The following is an 18,961-nucleotide window of genomic DNA, read 5'->3' on the forward strand; positions in this document are numbered from 1 at the left end:
GCGTCCGGTGCATTAGGATACCATGATCAATATAATAAGAACAGGAGCATCTTCCTGTAAGTGTCACTCTAGTTGACACCACCTCATTGTACAGATCCATTAATGCAGAAGGAGTGGGGCTCCTTCACTGTGTCCATTAGCTTTCTGGGCCTTGAAGTGCCCTCATATCCGCTGATACATTGTGAGCTATATGAATGCTTTTCGGAAAGCATGATCAACCTCATAGGGTAGTGACAGCTACTTCCTGACAAATGGACACATTGACAAAAAGTCCATCTGTTCTCTATGACTGTAACGTGTGGACGACTGAGTCACAGCCAAGAGCTCTCGCCTTCCCCCGGCTAACTGATAATAATAGTCCAAAAAAAAGTCTACACACAGAAGCAGAAAAACCCACACGGAAGTACAAACACCAAAGAACTCAAAATGTCAAACTCACATGCACAGAGGGCTGTAAACCACACCAACATTTATTTCAGGGTTTGTTGTGTGCGTATGTGACTGGGGTTGACCTTGTCGTCTGTTTGTCCATCCATCTGTCAATCATTTGTCTCCAGAGCAAGGCTTGACCCTTCAGGATGAACGCAAAGTAGTGTGGCTGGAGGGAGGGCATGACGCGGATAACGCAGAGCTGACGCAGCCACTTCTTAATTTGATCATAAACAACAGTCTCTTGAATTTGTCTGATGATTTATTAGTGACAAGTTCCTGAATCTCGTTGTCTCTCCAGCGAGACATTTTCATTGCTCTACACACACACACACACACACAAACACACTGTTGTTAGAAATGGGACTCCATATGGGTCTCAGCCTGTTGGAGAGAGTGACGCTGAACACGCTCCACACCTCGTTTTCACGACTTCTATTAAAGAACCGCACACACACCTTCCCTCTGCACCTTCTGTCTCTCTCTCTCTCTCTCTCTCTCTCTCTCTCTCTCTTTCCTCCTTGTCCTTACCTCAGAGTGCAATCACTGAATTTTCTGGAGAAATATTAACCAAAATTGCATTCACTCATATTGATAGAGTATGAAATTTACAACAAGTCATTATTTTTTTAAAATAATTATGTACATGGTTGAACACATACAAGGTTGCCTGATCTCAGACAGGATCTTCAACTAGCTTCAGTCTATTTCCATCTTCAGTCTGAAGTTCCCTGCACTCTAACTGATTTCCTTAGGGGAGTGGGTTTGATTTTCCCTAGCCAATCACAGGAGAAGTCTGGTCTGAACTGCTAACTTGAAAAGGGGTAAAACAATTCAATGGTGTGGCTCTTATAGACTTTCTGAATGTTATCGATGCAAATCAATCAGATCCCTAAAGTGAAACAAGGGTCTTTTTCGGCAAATACACTCTTCAAATAAGCCATCGAGACCATTTTTACGTGTAATAACTACTAACGGAGCTATCCCGGAGAGTCGCTAACAGTCGTTAATAGTTGTTAACAGCTGAATGTGGCTAACACTGATTAGCTCTGGGCAGCACGGTGAAGGCATTAAAACATCTTTTTTAACCACTAATACTGCTCAAAATAACACCAAACATCTGCAGTAGCATTAGAAGAGTCCCTACACATAAAAAGAAGCACCAACAACGTAGTTAGTGAACCCAAAGTTTATTAAACAAGTGTTTTGAAAGACTTACCTACTGGCCCCTGTACCAGCTCCTCTCATAGTAAAGTCCATTCTAGTGGATTACCAAAGTCAATCCAAAGGAAGGAGCCCATTTTTTTTGTTTTCTGTGTAGGGACTCTTCTCATGCTGCTGCAGAGGTTTGGTGTTATTTTGAGCAGTATTAGTGATTAAAAAAGACGTTTGAATGCCTTCACCGCACTGCCCCGAGCTAATCAGTGTTACACTGTAAATAGAATAGAATAGAATAAAAAAATACTTTATTGACCCCAAGCTGGGAAATTGTCAGAATTTCACTTTAATAACCCTGATATAGGCTTTGTTACAGTAGAACCTTCTAATCCTACACTGTCTACAATTAGAAACACTTGCACATGACCACAAGGCCCGCTCAGCATGATCAATCTTGACCTCCTTTTATCCACACCTCTGGCAGCCTCCTGGTGCTTCTTCTGTCCTCTTCTATTCGCTCACTAAGTACTTGAGGGTTTGCTCCTAAACAACATGAGGATCCAAACTAATGAGCATGTTTCCTTGTCCCTGTGATTGTGTTTCAGCAGCAACCCACTCTTGTGTTGCCCTCTGAGTCCAGTTGAGGATATGCACCATCTTGAGGTTCGGGTTGGATCGGGTCCAGACTTGACTGAACCATCAAAATCTTCTGCACCAGTCTCCTGAAACACAACAGATGTAGTGACTCCTATGGATAATCACAATAGATGTCACATTTAGGAATGTTTTTTTCCCCAGCCTCTTAAATTACAGGATTTTGTTTCAGTGGTATTAGGGGTGATATATATGAACATTTTCCTATGTGTCTGCTTCACTCTTACTGCATTATAGCAGTGAAAACAGGGTGCAAAGCCTGTGTCCCTAATCAGTTGTCATCTTGTTTCCATGCTGGTAGCCCACTCAGTGAAACTTTAAAATGTCCCCATTAAAGCCATATCCTGATTTGCTGCCAATTTGGATGATTTTGCCAACCTTAAACTTCTAAGGACTTCTCTGTGTGTCTCTCATTGTACAACTGTACATCTGTGATCTGTCAAGACTTTAACCAAAGCTTTAAAGAAACAGGAAGAGGAAAATTGACCAATATGAGAAGCCTCCGCTAAAAGCCACCGCAAACACGAGTACACGAGTGAGTACACTCCAGTCTATTACCTTAAAATGCCTAATCAAACTGCACCATCTGTATTCTGTACTCTCTCTTCTCAAGTTACCTCATAGCCTCTCCAATGTTCTTGTTCTCTTTCACCGAAATCTCCATCCATGTAACGAACCCGCTGGCCTTACTGAACCTGTCGATGCTATCTGCTGACACAACCCGCTGAGCTAGATCACACTGCAGCCAGACAGAGAGGGCGAGAGAGGGAGAGGGAGGGACAGAAAGATATTTTGTCGTTATACGTACAGTGAGTGGTTCAGGATCTGGCATGGCTTGCTGTTGTTGGAGTAGTGTTTTGGTTTTGTGATGTTCCACAATGTAAACCACATGTTTAAAACTGCAACTGTTATGTTACGATCTGCTGATCCCCTGCCACCGGTAGGGGCACTAATTTAGGAAACGCCCCTCTGGGTCATAATGGAGGGTAGGAGCAAGGGAGTTGGAGGACTTGAGGACTTGTTGACTTGCCAAATGATACCACACATTGGACCTAACAATCTCTTTTTAAGCCATTAAGCATGACCTTAGGGCCCGTCCACACGGAGACGCGTTTTCCTGTAAACAGGATCTTTTGAAACCGGGTCCCAGAGTGGGAAGATTTTAAAACGCCCCCCATTGCGTTGTCGACTGGAAGGTTGTTGGTGTATTTCTGTGGCAGTTACAGCGCCACATCCAGGCCTTGCATGTGTACTACAGCGTTTTTAGATGGTTTCACTGATTTCCTGTGGATGCAGATATTTCTTGGACGTGGACGGAAAACTTTTTAAGCATGACAGGGGAAAAAAAGGTTGTTTTCGATTGTGTGGACGTACCCTTGAACGGCAATGAAATACATGTCTTTTATTGCCTTTCACCCCTAATCAAAATGCTCAGAAGCTGAAGCTGAAAGTCTAAAGTGTTAATCCATCGAGCAACAAGACATTACTCATACGAAACCAGAAAGGTTTCATGATCCATCATTCATCATTCAAATGCACTGAATCACCTTGTTGGCAAGCAGGATGCACGGGATGGAGTCTCCGTTGGGCAGCATGGCTTTGTTGTCCAAGTCCCGTTTCCAATGGCGACAGTTAAGGAAGCTGGCCGAGCTGGTGACGTCAAACATCACAACACAGCCCAGTGCGCCTTTATAATAGATTCTGGTCATGGATATGAAACGTTCCTGGCCTGGAGGGAGGACATAATGTTTATTCATCCATCCATCCATCCATCCATCCATCCATCCATCCATCCATCCATCCATCCATCCATCCATCTATCCATCCATTGAAAAATGTTTAGTACCTGCGATGTCCCACAGTTGCAGTCTGACTTTTTCTTTATCCGACCAGTGCAGCAGCTTGACAGAAAAATCCACTAGAGGAACAAAGAAAATACATATTAAAGAAAAGGGAAAGTGAAATAAATGAGAAGTGAGAGAACTGAAACAGAAGTGAAGAAAGTGAAATCTGTTTTTTCTTGTAGATTGCTCAAAATAGGAAAACATTTAAGAAATTTCCCCCATATTAGTCCAGAATTTAAGACTTTTATTGTAAGAGTTTACTCAAACTCTCTGTGGCAAAACCCTACATGTTGAAGAAGTGACAAGAGAATACACTATATATAAGTGTTCAATAAAAAGTCTAATTGTATAGAAGTCAATGAGAAAATTACCCTATTTCTCACTTGATTTTTTTTAACCTTTATTCAACCAGGTTAAGTTTCAATGAGATTAAGAATCTCTTTTTCAAGGGAGACCTGGCCGAGATAGGCAGCAATAATGGTTAAAACTTAACTTAAATTGACTGTTACGCAAATGACGTTTCATTGGTGATGCACTAAGCTAAACACTAAAGAGGGAAACTTTTAGCGATTTTCAACCAAGCATGGAAAGGCGCCTGTGTCGTTAATCTGCATGTGCAGTGACACTTGGCAGTGAAAATTACCAGTTTCCCTCAAGTTAGCCTACCAGTCAACATTAGTGCTAGCTAGCTAGCTTGGTTAGCATGGTGCAATCATCCAATGCTGATCAAGAAATTTAAGCCAACTAAAATGTTACAATCAACTCTGATGAAGAAAACACACTGTGAGAGGTTCAAAGTCCTAAACGATAACACAGACAACAAACAAACTTTATGGTCTATTTGACCAACTCTTTAAAAAATGAACACAGTATTGATGCCTATAACACAAATCAAATAACACCGATCTCTGACTCGTTGTTTCAAATGCAACAGGACTAGTCCATTTACTGTATAGCAATACTTTTATGTACTCATTGTATTTACTCTTTGTTTATTTATATTCTGTGGCATTATTTTTGAGCCTAACATTATTAGTATAACAAAGTATTTTGGACAATACTGGAAAAGTTCTTCAAGGGTTTAATAAGGTCCATACAGAGAGAGAGAGAGAGAGAGAGAGAAAGAGAGAGAGAGAGAGAGAGACACACACACACACACACACACACACACACACACAAACTTAGATTTTCCTACAGAACCCGGATAAACCACAGCAGCCGTACCTCCCACTGTCATCTTATACGTTTTGGTGAACTGTCCATTGACGTAGCGGTGCACAAAAGAGGATTTCCCGACATTTCCATCACCAACAATCAGGATTTTCAGCAGGTGCTCGTTCATCGTTCTCCTCTGTCAGACAACATCATGTGCCAACGGTTCAAAGTTCAGTCGTCATGTCAGGAAATTAGATTTATGAGACAAGGTTGTTGTTCTGTAACTAAACAAATACTCGACCATAACCCACCTGGACTGCACTTCACTGAGCCTTTCTCGCATGGGTTGAGGCTTAACATTAGTATCTTTCACTCTTTCTTAACGTAATGTATCCACTTCAAATTTCCAAACTTCCTGGCCTCTAAACCCCACATTATGAGTCAAATAATCCTGTTTCTCTATACTGCGCCAACTCTAAACCTTAAAACATGTTCTCCAAACCATAAACAGTGGTGACGGTCCTCTTTGTGTAGCACACCACTCTGATCTACTAGTTCAGCTTTCGGGAAGGAAGTTGCCATAAATAGATCAGCATCATAAACCACGCCTTCGTGGAACCGGAAAGTGAGATGATCAATGTATCTGTCCAATTGTTCTCTTGTGCCTCATTGTTTGAAATATGACATTACATGAGTGTATCTATGGATTGGTTGATCTCTCTATTCGTTCCTCTATCACACACAATGTTCTCGTTGGGACATTTTAATGCCTTTGCTCTGCCTTGGACTTCTTGGAATTTCACAGATCCATTCTAGCTCCAACTTCCTCCAACTCCTCTACATCTCTTCTTCTTCATTCTACATTCTGAGTTATACTGGTCTGCCAGCTAGGCCATTGTTATTGGCTCTCGAACATGTTTTCAGTCCCCCGCTGACACTGAGCGATCTTTCTAACGCTGAGTCCATTCAAGGTCAAAGTCAAGGTCAAGACCAAGGTTACTTTATTTGTTTTCCATTGACAATGTTCTAACTGCACTATCAACTTTGTTGGGGCCTGAAACATGAGGCAGGAGTGAGTTTTATAGGTTTCATGGACTGTAAAAGTAGGTTCACGCTGGACCAAAACTAATGTTGCAAGTTTGTCCGAGTTGTCAATTGTCTAAGTTTATCACAAATATTTTGCTCGTTCCTGATTCCGAGTTCCTTGTTCCTGTGCTAGTGTATGCAGGTCTGATGAAACAAAAGAACCATAACAGTCTTCATTCGTTGCAAGTCTTCTCTGCACCAGGGGTCCTCATGTCTTTTAGAGTGAAGACTCCTTAGTTGAAGTTTATTACATATATTGTATAAAACTGAGTTGCATATTAGTCTTCAATAACATGTTGGGCAGCCTAAAGCCTATACACAGACCTATTTTTTTGCAAAAATAATGACTACTTACATATTCATGTATGTATACATTCATTTTAAAGTTACATGTGGAATCATCATTGTTGTGTCAATGAAATGGATTGTTTTCTCACAGATGATAGAGAATGTACTCATTGTGAATGAACCATTTCAGATAAATGTATATTATATTATTGGATTATAATAATTGATATCTGGTTTGCCTCTAAAAAATCAAATGTGTACAGCAGGCCTGTGTGTTGTGCAGCTCTGTTTCTGTGGTTTTCTCTCTAGTATTTGTCTGACACCTGGTGGCTATGTTACAAACCGCAACATCATCCACAGACAATTCAGCTTCTCTTTACTGCATCAGAGATTAAAAATAATAACAACAATGACATTACCTATTTCCAATTAAATATGTGGTATAAATGCTTGGCAGATGATCACATTCTGTAGTTAAATTTACATATGACATGTCAATCAATTGCTGCAAATATGATTTTATGTTAAATTGCCATGACACTTAATAATGCAACTTAATAGCTTTGTGTTCCAATAGTTCCATATATACTATGCTGTAGAGTATGTTGACTCAACTCAACTTAACTTATTTCCCCTGTATTAGCTTCTTTGCACTGGCTACCTGTAAAATCTAGAAAATAATTTATTTACTTATTGGTCAGGCTCCGTCGTGTCTTAAAGAGCTCATAGTACCGTATTACCCAACTACATCGCTGCGCTCTGAGAATGCAGGGCTACTCGTCGTTCCTAGAGTCTCCAAAAGTAGAATGGGAGGCAGAGCCTTCAGCTACCAAGCTCCTCTCCTCTGGAACCAACTCCCAAGTGTTGTTCGGGAGGCAGACACTTTCCCCATATTTAAGAGTAAACTTAAAACTTTCCTTTTTGATAAAGCTTACAGCTAGGGCTTACGAGCCCTTAACAATGTTGTTATTTTTAAGCTGATTTTGTTCTGCTTAATTATGCTGCTATAGGCCTAGTCTGCCGGGGGGCAATACTTTTCCTGATACTCTGAGCTTCTCTCCTCTCTGTCTGTACCATTCATGTCTCATCAATGCATGTTACTAATTCAGCTTCTTCCCCGGAGTTGTTTGTGCTTTGTCCTCTCGCAGGTCTCTGCTGATCGTGGTGGTGCCTGCTGCCGTGGTCCTGCATGACGCTTCCTGCTACTATTATAATCTATAACCTTAGCTGTGCTTGTTTCTACTATTCTGCTGTATTAATCGCCATAACATATAAGTCATATTCACATTACTATAGATATTATTATAGCTACTGGAAGTGTGTCTGTCTCTGTCTTTGTGTCTGTCTGTCTCTCTCTGTCATCTGTCCGTCTTTTCTCTCTTTCTCTCTCCTTTTCTTCCTCCCCAACCGGTGCAGACAGATGTCCATCCTCCACAGAGCTGGGTCTGTCTGACGTTCCTGACTGTAATAGGGAAGGTTTTCGTTGCCACCGTACTCTAAGGAGGAATTGTTGGGTCTATGTAAATCATAAATATGTCATAGAGTGTGGTCTTTACCTACTCGGTAAAGTGTCCTGAGATAACCTTTGCTATGATTTGGCACTAAAAATAAAATTGAATTGAATTGAATATATATATATATTTTTTTTACACAATCCTTTTAATATTTAAAAAGCACCCATGCATCGTTTTGAAATTCTTTTTGTTTGATGTCAAAATGTACAATTCATTCATCAAACATTCCTGCCTACTAAGGCAAGTTAACATCTTATATTTTTGTGCTGATGTTCATTGATGTGCTCCGTCCCTTTAAATATAAAATTAATTACTTAAATAAAACTTTAATGAAATTCAATTGAAATTGAATCTTAATTAAATAAATAAATGTGTAAATGTGTTCATTAATAGCTTTTTTTATAGGATATAATAACATCATTGCTGAATTACAAGATATAGTGTAAAAACATTCTAACTCTCAGTTCCAAGGATGGAACCTGAACTCTCATTGTCACGACACAACGTTCAATTCAAAATAACTGTGTTGTATGAGACCCAGCTGATGCAGAAAGCTTTTTTCCTGAAGATTCACCATCAAACTTCAAAATGCAACATACTGTCAGGCTTCATCTCTTCTTCCTCCTCTTCCTCCATCCTCTGGCCTCAGTTGACCTGGAGGAGATGGATAAAGTGCCGGTGGAGGTCATTATTGACAGCTCCCCCTGCAGCGCCACCTGTGGGCTGGGCCTTAGAACTCAAACCCTGTGTTTACTGAAAGATGACGGGACATCCATGGAAGAAGTGAGAGAGAAAGAAGGCACAGAGGTACAATAGAGTTAAATAAGTTAAATGAGTGATAAAGGCAAGAAGAAAAAAAACTTAGACTTTAATAACAATAATCGTTGTTATCTGAAGGTGTCGGAGGAGTGCCGTGTCCGTAAGGTGAAATGTCTGGAGTCGTGGCAGTGTGGACTCAGGACCATGACTGTGACTTCGGGTCAGAGAGTGGAGATGGACTGTCTGGGCGAGGTCATGGGGACGATGGGGAGGTTCTCCTGGAGGTAGGGAACGAGGATTCAGAAGGGATGGTGTCATGCTGCAAAATTAGATATCCATTGAGTCCCATTCCCAAACTTACTTTGATTATAAATGTACATGTATCAAAGAATATTCATCATTTTAAGTTGTACTCCATAAGATTTCCATCTATTTAATTGTCTTTTAAGTTGTCTACTACAGAGTGAGTTCAAACAATGGCGACTGATCATATGACCCACTAACTATGAACGCACTTGTTGCCTTTTTGCTGAGTATTCCAATATCTGTGTGTTTGTGGAGATTTTTAAAAGATGTAAAAAAGCCGCCATGTTAGTGACACTGCTGACAAGTTGCTCTGTCGGCCCAGATCGTCACCAACGGTTACGCTGCCTTCACTTGTAATCAGAAATTGGAAATTCCAACTTCTGAGTCAGACTTGTGGTAAGGGGCAGAAGTGTAATAATAGGTGCGTTTCCATTAGGGTAAAATGTGGCTGTTTGGAAAGTCTCAGTCCATGCCCTCTCAAAAAGCTGCTCACCCGCCGTGTTTCTATTACAAAAAAAGGCCAGAGAGGGATTTACGAGACTCCGGAGGTGACAAATCACTCTGGACAGGAATTTCCTATGGAAAAGGCGGTAGCGCCCAATGTAGCGGCACACACCGCTCAGATTTGCCTCTTGCACTCAAAGTTCAAATCAATTGAACATTGACCTAGTTGCCACTGACCTTTCAAAAGTGCAACCAATTAGAAGCTTTGAGTGTGGCGTTTCTGTTTCCTAGGCAACCAGAGAGCATCATCAAGTCGGTTAAAAAGATGGAGGAAAAACGTATTGTGTGTTTCTCAAACTATTTAATGTTACATTAAAGCCGTTTAATGATCTCACAAGAAAATGTAATGATTGAGGTTTATAAGCAGTCACACCAGGTTTGTGAATAGGCAGTTTACGAGCTAACGGGTGTTTTAATAATGTTGATTTAGCCGTTTACTGGGTCTCTGTGCCCAACCTTGCGGTGAGTGCAGTGCAAAAAGATGAGCGTGTCAAGGCCCCTTAACAGGCTTTATGACGCTCTCTGGTTGCCTGGGAAATTGAAATGTCACACTTAAAGCTTCTATCTCATTGGTTGCGCTTTTGAAAGATCAGTGGCAACTAGGTCAAAGTTCAACAGATTTGAACCTGGAGTGCAGCGGCAGCGAGGCAAATCTGAGCGCTGAGAGCTACATCCAATCAGCAACCGGGTTTCTCTCAGGGGTTTCTCAAATGGCCGCGAATCACATGCAAATTAGGGGCGTTAAAGGGTTATTTAAAACATATAAAAAATTTAAAACGCATAAAAGGTGATTTTTAAAACATAAAAGATGGTTACAGTCACAGAAGTCACAGTGCAGTTTACTGAAAAGCAGTGGCAAACAGAAAAGTCTTCAGTCTTGATTTAAAAGAACTGAGTGTTGCAGCAGACCTGCAGTTTTCTGGAAGTTAATTCCAGATTTGTGGAGCATAAAAACTGAACGCTGCCTCTCCATGTTTAACTCTGGGGACACAGAGCAGACCTGTCCCAGAGGATCTAAGAGGTCTGGATGGTTCATAGCTTAATTGTGGAAATTTCTGCTCGATCCAATCGTTGATTTGCTCGATGCATTTGCTCAGTGCTTGTATTGGACTATAGTCGCCTGGTGATATAGTTATGTAGAGTTGTGTGTCATCTGCATAGCTGTGGTAACATATGTTGCTTTTCATGATCTGAGCCAGTGGCAGCATGTAGATATTAAACAGAAGAGGCCCCAGAATGGAACCTTGGGGAACTCCACATGTAATGTTTGCCCGCTCAGATGTACATTTTCTTATAGACACAAAGTAGTCCTTGTCCTTCATGTAGGATTCAAACCATTTTAATGCTGTGCCGGAAAGTCCCACCCAGTTTTCCAGACAGTCTAGTAATATGTTGTGATCGACTGTGTCAAACGCAGCAATACTACTAAGACTGAAATTTTGCCATTGTTCGTTTTTAAAGGGATGTCACTGAATACCTTAACACGAGCCGTCTCAGTGCTGTGGTGTGGTCTAAAACCTGACATCAAAACAGCTGTTTATTATCATGAAGTTGTTCAGCTGCTTAAAAACAGCTTTATTAATGATTTTGTTGAGGAATGGGAGGTTTGATATTGGTCTATATTGTTCATTAGTGAAGTGTCTAAATGGTTCTTCAATCACAGCAACCTTAGAAAGGCTCACACCCTTGGACATGACTAAGTCCAGAGTGTGACCTATTTTGTGTGTGGGCTTGGTTACATGCTTAAAAATCCATGGTTATCAATTATACAATAAAGGTCTTTAGTCCCCTTGTCATGAAGTTTGCCATCATGGATGTTAAAATCAACAGCAATAACTACACAGTCAAAGTTAATACAGATCATAGACAGCAGTTCAGAAGGCTGCACAATATTTGGGGGGCCTGTAGACATTTAGAAACATAACTCGGAGGAAGAATTCAACTTAAAAGCTACATATTCAAAGGAGGCAAAATTTCCATATCTGCTTGCATTGGAGGGAATCATTAAACAGGACAACCACTCCTCCTCCTTTCGTATGAACTCTGGCTTCACTTTTAAAACTGAAGTTGGGAGGAGCTGATTCAATAAAAACAGCACCACTGTTATTCTTATTTAACCAGGTTTCAGTTACAAATAAACAATCAAGATTGTACTTGATAATGTAATCATTGATTAAAAATGTTTTTCCTGCCAAAGACCTGATATTTACTAAGGCTAGATTTAGTGTGTTAGCATTGTTATTATCTGCCCCATGTTTTAGGATTGGCTGTGACTGACGAGGGAAGGATGCTTGATTTGATAAATTTGCATAGTGAGTTGTGTTTATTTTGCTTAGCCTTTTTCGATTACTTATCAAGACTTGAACTGAGGAAGCTATCGACTTGGGCCCTGACTTCTCCTGGAAAAAGCCACGAGTACAGTCCCTCCTGGAGTCTGAGCCCAGCACATATCAGTTGGAGCCTGCCGTATTTTGTACACAAGTCACTGAACGTGCTGTACTGTTATCAGGCTGTTCAGACACAGAGTTCCAGTGAGAACTTGTGGATTTATTACCTTGTACACCGTCCTCCTGTTTCTTCGTCGTGCTAACTAGCAGTGTGTTTTTGCATTTTCTTGTCCACTGTTTTGGGGCCATGGTAAAGCTGTATCGTTCCCAAATTGTCCATTCACTTCCACATTCACCTCTAGCCTGTGGACTTTGGTTTCCAGTACTGCAATCTTCTGGAGAAGTTTGTGTTCTTCAGAGAAGGGAAGCATCTTGCTGCTAATTAGCTTGGGCTCCGTCTCACTGCAGGCTTTTGCTATGGGTAGGCCAAGGTTGAGCAGTACTAAGGTCGCAAAAATATTTAATTATGGCAGTAGTCTGCTATCCCCAAAAAGTGTATAGCCCAGTTATTTATAGGTATCCAGGAGCCGCTGCTCGTAATTTATCTTAGAAGAAAGCATGAATATCAGCACAGAATTGCAAGCAGAGGCGAGAGCACGGACAAAAGGTTCTGCACTGTAATACCTGGAATAACAGGGCTGATTTTTACACACATATACTAGTCAAACACAGACTTTTGCAGCCCAGCAAGATTTTGTATATCAGGGTTTTACCACACAAAAGTAAAAACATGGTCTGGAATCACATCTACTTTTCTCCCACATTGAGAAATTCTAGATCTGGCCTTTAGCACCGCCATAATTACGTTACTGAATGCCCCTGCAACAAGTTGACAGGATTGGTGCCTTGGGTGTGTGATGTAAGACCCTGGCTTTCTGACTCGAGAATTTAGAGACTCTTATTGGTTCATGCAGTTTCAAGGCAGAAGTGCTCAGCTGTGTCTTGTAGCTTATAAAAAACACTGTATAGACATGTTAATATGGTTAAGAAAAATCATTAGAGGGCGTCTTTAACAGAGGAAGAACAGCTTGTAACTGCAGCAGCTCTTTGATAGAGAGCAGTGTTCAGTCTGGCGTTTTCTTTTGTGGCTCAGGGTGTCGTGGCGTTACGCCCGAGGAATCATTAGCTCTGACGACTCGCTGTTCACTCGCTGGGATGCTCCTCTACTGGACCGAGTGATTCTGGACCCCGTCACAGAGGAGGACGCAGGTAAACACACCTACAGTATGCACGTGTTCACACAGAATCTGAATTTTGGTACAAAACTCCATTTCTTTGTGAGCTTGTTAGTTAATTTTAATTTAAACTTCCTTAATCAAATCCGAGAAGAAGTACTGAAATTTGGATTGGGAGTTGAAAAGCTGTCTGTTTCCATTTTTCCATTTCGTCATTTTCAGGGACTTATCGCTGCGTCGTCCAGGACGCCACCTTCCGCAGGGTGAAGAGGGCTTACTGGGGGATTCGGGTCTTGCCTGCTGGGTTTCTTAATCTGGACTATGAAAGCTCTCTGGCCCAGTGGGACCCAACTGGAAACCAGCAGAACCAGACCGTGTCAGACCAGCATGACAGCGGGGTGGCTCTTCTTTACGCAGTACGGTTCTGGTTAGGAAGTGATGGGATTTAATGAAGCAATGGTGCACTCTTACAATGAATGTATTGTTTTCTTTTAATAACTGGCTTGATTGTTAATATGTAAATAGTGACATATTGTTGTGTAAATGGCCATAGCCTCGGCATCAGCATTTGATCTGTTCGAACACACAGGTGCTGGTCAGTGTGAGCCTGGCAGCCGTCGGGGCTGGACTGATGATGCTGGGTCTCTACAGGAAAGTGAGGAGGAGAGAGCTCAGTGTTTTCACACATGTAGCGGTCTTTACATCGCGAGAATAATAACAACAAACAACCATCTGAGAGATGGAATAAAGACTGGTGATGTTGGATTTTACCAGGATATTAAAAATAAAATAATGTCGATTTTTAAAGCAGCTATAATAGCTGTTTTTTTTTTTTATAATAACAATGTATCAAATGACAATGTGAAAGCAGTCACTTGTAGTGATGAACCTCCAGAAAATGATCATCTGAATGTGCAGCTCCTCTCAGCTTTACAAAACTTCACTCTTATTGTTTTCAGCAGCAGCAGTCAACTAAGAAACAGCTCTAAAAAGCCACTGTGGGGCGGCCGGTGGCACAGTGGTTAGAGCAGTCGCCCTATGTAAAGAGGCTGAAGGTCCTCGAGGCCTTTGCTTCATGTCTCCCTCTCTCTCTCTCACCCCATTTCCTGTCTGTCCTATATGATAACGGCTTAAAAACTGCCAAAAAAAAAATCTTTAAAAAGCCCACCTCTAAAAGTACTCTACCTGCTCAGCAGCAGATTGGTGTTTTCAGGGCCCTGTTTCAGAAAGCAGGATTAGTGAAAACTCCTGAGATTAGGATTCTGGATATTCAGCAGGTTTTCTCTTTGTCACCTCCAGATTACAGAGCCAGACACTGTTTCATTCCATCATTTTGCTATTAAAGGGTTACTATATGCCAGAATCAAAATCTTGGTTGGATATTAATTTATTACTCAGGACCATATAAGGTTACTGCTTTTATTCGATAATATTGAAGTTAGACTAAAACCTTTACACTTTAACACTGTAACTCTACCGTCAATTTGTTAGAGCAGTTCCACTAAAATCTTTATTGCACACAATTTGTAATGTCATTTTTTAATGTCACGTAGGATCATATCTACATCACTCATGATGTGATTGGTCACACAGAGGGAACATAACTCCTACAATATTGGAGCTTATATGTTAACATTTAATCCTGACTGTTTCAACTATATAGTGAATGAAGTCAACCACGGAGAATTCGAACACCACTACAAAATGGCGTACACACTGTGCACTACTTCTATGATAGGGAATGATTTCGAACACAGCTATCGATATGGAGAGAGATCTGGTCGATGACTGGAGCCCTGTGTGTGCTTCAAGATTCTTAAGACGATTAGAAAGAGATTAAGTCACCAATCAAAGATAGCGGTAGCTTTGGGGGTATGAAACATGCGCAGTAAAATCTGCTCTGCTCTATAAGTAGCGCAGCTCCAGTTCCACTGCGCATGTGTCCTACCCCCAAAGCACCGCCATCTTTGATTGGTGTCCCTGCCTCTTTCCATAGCCTTGGCCTCTAACCCCCCCACCCCCCACAAAAAAAATCCCCTCCGGTTCTTCGCAATTCACGTGAATGACACAATTAACCAAGTAAACAGCGATCGTAACTTATTGGTTAACTTATTGAGACTTTCCCCTGCACTAGCTCTTCTATTCTAAAAGATAAATGTGCACATAAACATGCATTAATACCTTGACATTTGCTAGATTAAAATGTCATTTTTGTCTGTTGCCATGATGAATTGTAGTATCTGTGCTCCCAATTTTGAAATTTCTGGAACTGAAAACTCAAGTTCAGGGTTAGTCAGACCTGCTTTCGAAAACAAGGCCCAGTTATTCCAGCTGAAAAGGTGTCATCCAGTGCCACGCTATGCTGGAAGTTCCATGTTCTAATAATAAGGACATAGTTACAAGCTGCCCTGCCCTGACAGGTGCAACAAAGCTGAGAGGAGAGAAGAGGGATGACCACTGGAGCAAAGTGAAAGCACCTGTGGAGCTGGACAGTGGCTGTTGTATAACAGATGTGTGATCTACCTTTGTGCCAGGAGATGGCAGTCTTGGTTCATAAGAAGGTTCTGAGGGCTGGCAGGAGGTTAAGTATGAACATATTCGTTAATTTCCTCTGTCACGACCACCATGGATGTATTCTGAGCCAACAGGCCCCTGGGCACAGACATGTCAAAGGCCCCCCACTGTCTACGTAGGAACACCCAAATTTCATTAATTTTATGTCATTAATTTTATGTTTTTTGTTGTTTTAAATGTCTTTATTATTGTTTTGCATCTATTTTTAGTCATTTTGCATCTTTTTAAAAATTATTTTTTGTCACATTTTTTCTCTCTCAGGCTCCATTCACATACACACTGAATCTGATTTTTCCTCTCATATGTGACCCATATCTGATTTGCTTTTGACAGTGTGAACAGCACAAGTCACATTGAATCTGACATTTTCAAATCAGAATTAGTCCACTTTTCAATGTGCTACTGAATCAGATATGTATCAGATTTTTTTGAATGCGACCACAATCTGAACAGCCAGGTGGCATTTAATGCGACTTTAACCTCATTCTGACCCACGCTGCACTGTTTTGTAAATATTGATGAATAAAGTTGATTGAAAAAAAAAAAAGTGTGCCACAGACGGGAGCCAGGAACAGAATCTAAACAAACATGGAGGACAGCAGTGAAGCAGGCGGCCAGTGGAGGGAGAGGGAAGGGTTAGCCATTAAGTCCTACAATACCGTTTCTATGTTCTCTTCCGTAAACACCGTTGTGGTGTGATGTCATCAATGATCAACTGTGCATGTGGGTCATTTCAGGAGCGTGAGCTGTTCACACAGCAATCCATAGACAGGCCACATTTAAGGATGTCATGTGAACAGACAAACAAAAAAATCGTATTTGTGCAATAAATCGGAATGTTTGTCTCTTTGTGTTAATTTTTGGTCGTTTGGTGCATACTTGTGGTCATTGAGCATGTCTTTGTGATCATTTGTATTTCAGCAACATTTTATGAGTCAGGGTCTCTTGCCTTATGGGTCCCTGGGCCTGTGCCCGGTAGGCCCATCCAGTAATCCATCCACGACCACACTGCGTGATGGGACTCAAATGCCACAGTGGAACCAATCTGTTGAGGTGGGGAAAAAGAAAAGCACCCTCTCAAAAACAAGATGATGCTTCTGACATTGTTTATGCTCATTACACACCAGAAACTGTTGGACAGATGGAAGATGTAAAGAGGAAGTTTGGTTATAAATCATAGATTTATTTTTAATGAACATATTTTATTGGCATTTCACCAAACGAAACATTGACATGAATTGTTCCAAGATTTAAGGGTTAGGGTACCTTCAGTATTCCTAAAATCCTGTTTATGATTGACTTTTGTAAAAGTGAACAACACAGTTAAAATGAACTCCACCTCATGTATTAGTAATAATACACTGTTTTCCATAATAAATAGGCTTTTTTTGCTGATACTTCTTAACATGTTGTTTATAGTACATCTGTGTGTTTATTTGAATACAATTTTGACTGCACTTGATATCTAGTGTAGTACTTTATTTATTCTAGTATTTCCACACTGTTTTAATGCAGTTTTGAAAAGAATCTGAATAATTAGGACGGGTCTCAATGATACCAGATGTTGATATCATCAATCATTCATTCATTCAACCTGTATTTAATCTTTAGAAATCAATGAGGGGTGAACATTTGTTATTTGTTGAGTGGTTACAAACTGAGGTGGAGGGAGAAAGGTGATAAGGACAGCGTGAAACGTCTTTGCCTGTCTGTGATGAGCGTGTTTCTTTTTTGTTATTTTGGGCGGTGCAGAGGAAAAACCAGGGACTCCAGGGAAATAACACAAATGCAATTATAATGATATGCTTAGAGTAATTTATTAATTTCCTCATTGAACTTGGCCTGCTAAACCCTGAACAACGTAATTTCCCTCCATGTGTTTATTTACACCATGACAGATGTAACTGTTCTCCCAGCACTCGCTGCACAAATTATTGAATTACTGCTCCTCTGAACCATCAAGAACACATCATACTATACATGGTTATGTTGCCGCTGAATCAATACATGGGTGATATCTCCAGAACAAACACCTCCAAAAAACACTGTGAATACCAATGAGAGCAAGGAGCTCAGATGCTTGATGTTCAAGAAAAGGTTTACTGTAGTTGTCGAACATGTTTTTATTTATTTGCCACCCCACTCTTCACCATTATGAAGAACAGCCACCGATCCAAAAAGCAGAAAGTAACCAATCACGCTCAGAGCAAGTGATCCAGGATTTAGAGCACCAAGCAACATGTAAGGAGGCAGGCTGGAGATGATGGATCAACATATTCTCATGAATGGGTTCGTAAGATATCGTCCGAAAAGTTCTGCACACAAATTCGGATGATAAACTATGATATCTGTAAACAAAAGTCGACCGTGAAACAGTGACAGACCAGAAGAAGTCTGTGACACCAAGGCACCAAAAATACCGTTATGTGACTGATTCTAGCCTACAAACGGTGGCAGTTAGGGTTAGGCATGAAAACGGCTTGGTTAGGATTAAAAAAAGGCTGTGGTTGGGTTTAGTATGTACAGGACATGACGGCAACAGCAATAGGAAACAAACTCCGCTAGCCAGGTAAAAATCCTTACACGCAGATTTGCTGTCTTATGCCCAGTTCAGACCAATGATTTGTAACACAACAAAACTGTTTTCTTCGAACGTTGCAGGTGAAAGTTGCAGTGGTGTGAACTGATCTGTCTCCTCTGGACACAAACGGCACATGTTGTCATCTGAGATTCAGCTTGTCAAATCACCAGCAGCTGGTTTAAGAACGTAAGACACGTAACTTGTAATTCAATTCAATTAAATTCAATTTTATTTATAGTGTCAATTCATAACAAAAGTTATCTCAGGACACTTTTTAGCTTCTTTGCACTGGCTACCTGTAAAATCTAGAATAGAATTTAAAATCCTTCTTCTTACCTACAAAGCTCTAATTAGTCAGGCTCCGTTTTATCTTAAAGAGCTCATAGTACCGTATTACCCGACTAGATCACTGCGCTCTGAGAATGCAGGGCTACTTGTCGTTCCTAGAGTCTCCAAAAGTAGAATGGGAGGCAGAGCCTTCAGCTCCCAAGCTCCTCTCCTCTGGAACCAACTCCCAAGTGTTATTTGGGAGGCAGACATTGTCCCC

At 40.9% G+C, this 18,961-nt stretch overlaps 2 protein-coding genes across 2 annotated transcripts; one reads left to right on the forward strand and one right to left on the reverse strand.

Annotated features, from left to right (window-relative positions):
- Positions 1–2,175: 2,175 nt before the first annotated feature.
- On the reverse strand, positions 2,176–5,659 carry LOC310951356 (ras-related protein Rab-7L1-like). Its single transcript, XM_083919551.1, has 6 exons — positions 5,552–5,659; positions 5,310–5,436; positions 4,088–4,159; positions 3,789–3,970; positions 2,859–2,980; positions 2,176–2,309 (listed from the first exon to the last, which is right to left on the reverse strand). The coding sequence occupies exons 2-6, from the start codon at positions 5,425–5,427 to the stop codon at positions 2,189–2,191; spliced, it is 615 nt and encodes a 204-aa protein (XP_083775677.1). The 5' UTR covers positions 5,428–5,436; positions 5,552–5,659; the 3' UTR covers positions 2,176–2,188.
- Positions 5,660–8,716: 3,057 nt separating this feature from the next.
- On the forward strand, positions 8,717–18,515 carry tmem81 (transmembrane protein 81; the record flags this gene model as incomplete). The annotated part of the gene is made up of 6 exons (XM_083920456.1): positions 8,717–8,935; positions 9,026–9,171; positions 13,178–13,293; positions 13,482–13,675; positions 13,849–13,914; positions 18,495–18,515. The coding sequence occupies 6 exons, from the start codon at positions 8,717–8,719 to the stop codon at positions 18,513–18,515; spliced, it is 762 nt and encodes a 253-aa protein (XP_083776582.1).
- Between the last annotated feature and the right edge of the window lie 446 nt (positions 18,516–18,961).

This window comes from Echiichthys vipera (assembly GCF_963691815.1).
Source record: "Echiichthys vipera genome assembly, chromosome: 9".
In the NCBI taxonomy this organism is placed as follows: domain Eukaryota; kingdom Metazoa; phylum Chordata; class Actinopteri; order Perciformes; family Trachinidae; genus Echiichthys; species Echiichthys vipera.

Coding starts and splice junctions, on each gene's coding strand:
- LOC310951356 (XM_083919551.1), bottom strand. CDS start 5,427: ATGAACGAGCACCTGCTGAAAATCCTGATTGTTGGTGATGGAAATGTC. Junction 3,971..4,087: donor GCAACTGTGGGACATCGCAG/GTACTAAACATT, acceptor TCCTCCCTCCAG/GCCAGGAACGTTTCATATCC. Junction 2,981..3,788: donor GCATCCTGCTTGCCAACAAG/GTGATTCAGTGC, acceptor GTCTGGCTGCAG/TGTGATCTAGCTCAGCGGGT.